General features: G+C 36.4%; 1 protein-coding gene across 1 annotated transcript in view; it reads left to right on the forward strand.

Annotated features, from left to right (window-relative positions):
* LOC119572335 overlaps positions 1-7,500 on the forward strand; it is a 35,422-nt gene that overhangs the window by 12,016 nt on the left and 15,906 nt on the right. The window contains 6 exon segments of the mRNA XM_037919386.1: positions 2,775-3,062; positions 3,952-4,221; positions 4,508-4,789; positions 4,951-5,238; positions 6,030-6,302; positions 7,027-7,326. Coding sequence (XP_037775314.1) covers positions 2,775-3,062; positions 3,952-4,221; positions 4,508-4,789; positions 4,951-5,238; positions 6,030-6,302; positions 7,027-7,326 — 1,701 coding nt within the window.

The following is a 7,500-nucleotide window of genomic DNA, read 5'->3' on the forward strand; positions in this document are numbered from 1 at the left end:
AAGTTGTATCAATGTTGGGAAAAAAAATCACATGAGAAAGCAACAGAAAAACATTTAAGAGCTAAATTTGCTCGTATGGTTTCTAATTACAAGCAAAACATTGTGTAAACTTCAAACAAAATGGAGAAAGTACCTGGCTTCTCTGCAACTTGATATTGTTTATACACACCACTCTTCGCTTCGCAAGGCTGTGGAAAGTCATACGAAATGCGGTAGTTGCGTAAGGTTTTGGATCTCATCGTATCCAACGCAAGTGAGTTCTGTGTCCAAATCAGACAACTGCATAATTCCAATGATCACGGACATTTACTTGAATTATTGATTGGAGTATATCTACAAATCAGGAAACACAGCATTTTCTTTGATATTTCTGAGCTTGTTTTGTTATATCAATACCACGTAATATGATTCAGACGGAAATTCTTACCATGTCGTTCCAGCGAACGTCTTCAAATCTTGCTATATAGAGTGAATATGTATTTGATGTACTGCTAAAAGGCACAGAAATATTTTATACACCTTTACAATAAAAAATATACCAAGAAACTTACGATGCAGTTCGTAATTAATGAAAATTCCTATCTGAGACGATGTGAAATACATCTAAAAAATATCGTGCTCTGACTGGCTGGCCGGAGTGAACACATCAAGTGGAAGGCAAACACTTTGATACAAAATGAAAAGATGTTTCAACAAATTCCAATAATGTACTATAAAGGGCGAACATGTATCCGAGTGTACCAAAGTGTTTTGGAAATATTATAAAAAAAAAAGACCTTTAATGTTGGTATGACTCTTTATGGGTTTTAAATTTAATAGAAAAAGTAACTTACTGCATCTACAACCCAATTGTTTATACACAAGGCTGTGGAAACTTTCAAACATATTTCTGTTTTTTTTTTTTCACTTGGCACAGGCATTTACTGGTCTTCATCCCTGTAACAACAAATCAAGAAATACAGGTTTTTCTATATCTTTATATATATTTTTTTAAAAACCCTAACACTTTGATGCATTCAGTTTCCCTGTAAGCGTATATTACTGGAATCTGTTGTAACATCTTTCTCTCCTCTAGCTTGATACAGGGATACACTCTAGCCAGCCAATCAGAGCATGACACTCCTCTACATATTCCCTTCACATCTCAGATAAGAATTAATATTTTCATTAATTAAGAATCGTATTGTATACTTCTTGATGTGTAATTCATATGTAACGATGCATAAAATGCTTCTGTGCCTTATTAGCAATACAACAAATTCATTTATGTATGGGTAAAATTTGAACATTTTCATGACGGTTGCTGAAATGATATGGTAAGTATCATGTCCTGATTGGCTGGCCAGAGTGTATCACTTTAGTTGTCTTTAGTAATGCAAGGAAAGTGCCAAGACACTGGATTTCTTTCAGCACTTGGGGGGGAGGAATTCAGGTTTTCAGCAACGTGTTAGTCCATTTTACATCTTCGTTTAAACTCCGCCCCTCCAAACTTGAAATTCGGTATAGAGGCCCATCTCATGTCCATTGCAGAAGCATTACCATGCATATATTTTACAACGCAAATGCGTTAAATAATATTTCTAGATAACTCTGTATCTAGAGATCAAAGAAAGAAACCATGAACAGGGATATTATTTTTGTTTATGATAGTCCTGGTAAATATTTGGAAACTTTTCCTCTCAAACGTGTCTCAATTAATTTCTTTGATTTTGAATATTGTCAATAGCATGTGGATAAATAAAGTTTGAACATATAATATGGCTTTGATAGCAATGAATATTATGAATTTTAAGAGAAATCTTGTAAACGTGAATTAAGTTAAATAAACATGCTCATATAAAGCCAATAACAAAACAAAAATTATATGTCGTGTAACCGTGGCTAACTGTAGAGTTTCCTCAGAGCTGAGAAGGATAAGTAAAACAAGTGGCAATTCCGCAAGTATTTGTACTACAAAAGTTAGGCATATATATACACGGGTGAGGATCATGCATGACCGTGGCATGTAACTCGCCTGGCGAATGGCGAGCGACCACCCAGTCGCGTGATCATCGCTTGTTACTGCGGGGTCGAGCAAACTAGCGACCAAGCAGTTACAGTCATAACTGTAATATGATGATGCATATAAATGTTAAGAGGTCTCTCCTCAATAGCAAGAATGAGAACCAATATAATTGTAGGAAAGCACCAAAGTAAAGAAGAGAGAGAGAAAGAGAAGGTAGGAGGGGGAAGGGAAGCGAGAGAGAGAGATAGGGAAATACTAAATTCCAATCTCCTTTAAAACAGACAGCTCTTGTATCAGCCTAAAGGAATACAAAACAAAGAGATGTTTCAACGGGTTTCAATAATGTGTGTATAAAAGACATACATGTTTGAGGATTACTCAGAGTGAATTTGGAGCTCACTCGTGTTGCATACCATAAAAAAAAAAGTCACAGAGTTACCAGGTACTTTTCCCTTTTATTTGAAGTTTCCATAATGTGCTTCTATTTAAATAACTTACTAGCATGCATGTATATATGTATATATATATATGTATATATATATATATATATATATATATATATATATATATATATATATACACATATATATATATATATATGTATATATATATATATATATATATATATATATATATATATGTTTATAATATATTTATTTATATACGTGCATACGTACATATGTATATACGAGTATCTGTGAATTATTTTCAAAAGGTTCTTTCAGAGTCATATTAGGCGACTTTATAAGTTAAAGTGATTTTATTTCAGATGCTTACACGCCAGCCTCTGTGAGCGTAGAATCGAACGGCGGTACGTTGAATGTAAGCTGGCGAGGCCCAGCAAATAAGGACGGAGATTGTTATGCCGGGTCTGTCCTCACCGTATCAACGCCATGGACGGAATACAGGGCTAGTTTCACCGAAATCCTCAACCAGTATCAGCACAGCCACAGTCTTACGGGGTGTGATGTAGGGAATGTAACGGCGTCCCTGAGGTCTTTCGATCTGATGGGAAACAGCAACACAGTGACCAACAGCACAGAATACTTAGGAGAAAGTAAGTAGCATGCAGCGCGCACATCCACACATATATACCACATGTATATACATGTCTGTATCTATTTTTAAACCAGTTTCTATGTATACACACATATATAGAGAGAGATATAAATAGATATCTATATGTGTGCACTTGTGTGTGTGCACGGTAGAGTGATGATCGGAAAGCAAGAAATAATAACATTTATACTTAGAGTTTCTTAAAGAAGTCAATTACTGATTCAAATCCCATCTGAATATTAATCTGCTCATAAGCCAGATTACTAGATAAATCAAATATCTAAATGAACTACAACCAGCAAAGTTCTGTCACGAGTTAGACCGTGATATCACCATTTATCTAAAGGGTGTGATGCAGCTTTGAGAAATATAGCCGCCATCTATTATCAAACATCAACGTATGATTAAAATCAAATAAAACGACAAAATATGCGGCCAACACTGCACTCTCAGCTCAAAGCGGATAAGTGATAAGCCGTGGCTTCCAAGTCATTTGCGTTTTAATGCACTGTATATGCATCTAAGAGAAAATATTGTGTTCTTAGTAAGAGCTTAAGATTCCTCTGTTAGATACTTGAATTTACCGTAAATGTATCCAGGTTTGGCAGATTAGCAACAACGCTTAAGCATCATCATATGTCGTTTTAAGTCGAGAACCGGGCATCGCTTGACTTTAGTAAACCCTGCCTATAACGCCTTAAATATATTAGCTCCCCTTCAAGCTGACACAAGGCTATAATACACCTCTGCATTAAACTATACATTTGTATTTGTATTGGTGTGTGTATACAAACCCAAAGCTACTGTATGTGTACATATTAGACTGATATATGCAGAGATAGTGTATCTAAACTATTTCTCATTCTTTCGTTTTTTTTTATCCCTAGGTGCTTTCCCTGTCATCAGTGACCTGAAAGTTACACCTGGACGCAGAAGTTTTTCTGTAGCCTGGGAACTCAATGAAAATTGCACAGAGGTGACTTACTTACTGACATGGACGCCTCCGGACGCCGGTGGAGAAATAACAGTTTCAAACACTTTTGCCAACATCACAGGTCTATCGTCCTATCAAGAATATTTGGTCACAGTGCAGCCTCTGGAAGGAATATATAACTTGGGAGCACCAAGAAGTGAAAAAGTATTCACAGAATATGAAGGTATTTTGATAAGAAGAAATGTATTTTGTAAATAAAGAGAAAGAGATTATGACCGTTGAAATGCATTAGAATACTTATTTTCCTTTCTCTTCCTTCTCCAATATATATATATATATATATATATGCTCCAATATATATATATATATATATATATGCTCCAATATATATATATATATATATATATATATATATATATATATATATATATATATATATATATATATATATATATATATATATATATTCGTAAATCTATCTACATCATTATTAGATTAACTTTTTTCAGATTACCCAGAAGTCAACGTGACAATAATAAATAAGCTGCATATTCGAGTCACTTGGAAGCGAGAGGGTCCATGGAGTGCCGTAAGAGATTTCACTGTCGACTTCAGAAGCATTGGTGAAAGACCTACCTCGCAACCTTGTACTGGCCTGATAATACCATGCAGCAGAGATTTTTGTAGCTTTGACAGCAACGAACGCTGCCCGGGTTTTGGTGCCTGCCGTGATGTGGGAATCGTTATAAAGGGAAATGAATACAGTACTGATGAGCTTCAAGTACGGACAGGTAAAGATAACTTGTATATTAATGTTGACTGAATCCATAATGGTGTGTCAAGTAAAACAATATTCACCAATTGAAATGTTATGGTATCATAACAATAATCTTCAAAATACACATGTCCCCACCCCCCAACCCGGATCGACCATGAGGTAATTTCCTTCTAGATGCTTACACGCCAGCCTCTATCAGCGTAGACTCGAACGGCGGTACGCTGAATATTTCCTGGCGAGGCCCAGCAAATAAAGACGGAGATTGTTATGCCGGCTCTGTCCTCACCGTATCAACGCCATGGACGGAATACAGCGCTAGTTTCACCGAAATCCTCAACCAGTATCAGCACAGCCACAATCTTACGGGCTGTGATGTAGAGAATGTAACGGCGTCCCTGAGGTCTTTCGATCTGATGGGGAACAGCAACACGGTGACCAACAGCACAGAATACTTGGGGGAAAGTAAGTAGCGTGCAGCGGGCACATCCACACGTATTCATACATATATATATATACTTATATCTCTATCTATCTACCTATCTATCTGTCAATCAACCTCTATGTACACACACACATACATACATACATACATACATATATATATATATATATATATATATATATATATATATATATATATATATATATTTATATATATTTATATATATACATATATATATATATATATATATATATATATATATATATATATATATAATACATACATACATACATACATATATATATATATATATATATATATATATATATATATATATATATATATATATACACACACACACGCACACACACCATATACATACACACCACATACAGAGCACACTACAACCATTTCCATTATATTTTGCTGTAGAGTGTCAACAATCTTGCTGGCTACGTTGGTATGATACCAACCGATGTCAGCGATGCATTACGAGTGTAATGTTATGACAATAAACTTTTAACTAAATATTTTAGCTGCCTTTCAAGATTTTTGTTAGTAATAGTACACATTTGCATCAGGTCTAGATCTATCCTCTGGGCAGAAATAAGTATATGTGATTGTGTATAGGTACAAATGTTCGCTTGTGTGTGCGATGTACAGGCGGTACAGTCGTATTTGCATTACATATATTCGTAATTGCATCGGTTTATGCGTGTGTGTACAATCGGAAAGTAGCTGTACTACACTTATGTATACACCTTTGTTTATACATAAATTATACGTTTGCCTTTCTTCATTTTAACTATAGATGCTTTCCCTGTCGTCGACGACCTGAAAGTTACACCTGAACGGAGAAGTGTTTTTGTAACTTGGGACCTTCTAGGAAATTGTACAAAAGTAACCTCCTATCTACTAGCATGGACGCCTCCGGACGCCGGTGGAGAAATAACAGTTTCAGACACCTTTGCCAACATCACAGGCTTGTCCCCCTGTCAAGAATATTCGCTAGCAGTGCAGCCACTGAAAGAAACAGATAACTTAGGAGCACCAAGATATGAAGAAATTATCACAGGATATGAAGGTATTTATTGCATATTATATATTGTTTTACTGTATATTGTAAATAAAGATAATATGATATATATATTCATGTATGTATATATGTATAAATAAATATATATGTATATATATGTATATATGTGTGTGCGTGTATGTTAGGAATAAACCTAACTGTCTGCCTGCGTGTTAGTTCCTCATGCATTCTGTCCCTTGTGATCCTAGTGAGCCAAAACTAGTGCCAATGCGGTAAACTGACAAGGAGCATGACATGAGATGACATTTGAAAAAGGAGTGTGGCAGAGAGTGGATGAAGCAAACCCTGTGTAAATGTGTGTGTGTGTGTGTGTGTGTGTGTGTGTGTGTGTGTGTGTGTGTGTGTGTGTGTGTGTGTGGCGTGCGTGCGTGCGTGTGCGCGTGCGTGCGTGTGCGTGTGTGTGTGACCCCTTGATATATAGTTTTGAAATGTGATTTCACGGGTAATGCTTTAAGTCAGCACTCACATGTAATATCTGATTAGGAAACATTAACAATATAATAATGACACAGGTGTGACAGTGAGACCACATTAAAGCCCACAGAGAGATTACGTGATAGTGATCAGTGCGAGATGGTCGTGTCTCACGTGGCAAATAGTGGGAGTGTCAATGATTGTGTTCGGGAATTCATATATAGTTGTGTGCCCTATTTAAGAACAGGAAGTAACCATATTTCAGTTTTTATTTTTGCATGTGTGTTTATTTCTACAGTTCCTCAAACACCAACCAATGTGACAGTACTGGCAATTGAAAGAAAGTCAGACAGTCTGCACGTAACTTGGACCCAGCCCTCCCCTCCTGGTCCCCTGTGCCCCATCACCATCAACCACATCAGCTGGTCTAGAGCCGACACAGGTGGATCAGCTGGCGAGGAAGAAATTGCTGCCAGTTCATCCTACACCATCGTCGGCCTAGATCCCTGTGCCCCATACAGCATCATTGTGAGAGCGGCTAACGAGAAGGGTTATGGGGACCAATATGGAGAGAATATTGGAAACACATTCGCCAAACGTGAGTTATCAGCAGATATCGGTTTGTCTGTTTACCTTTATGTCAGTCTCGTCAATCAAATATTTGCCAAATCCAGTGTTATTTTTTTCTTTTTTTCATTACGGGATGCCTGCTACATGTTTAAAGATGGCATTTTAAAATTTTAGGCATTTCAGTTATGGTTCCCTTAATCGA

This window comes from Penaeus monodon, chromosome 4, assembly GCF_015228065.2.
Source record: "Penaeus monodon isolate SGIC_2016 chromosome 4, NSTDA_Pmon_1, whole genome shotgun sequence".
Lineage (NCBI taxonomy): Eukaryota > Metazoa > Arthropoda > Malacostraca > Decapoda > Penaeidae > Penaeus > Penaeus monodon.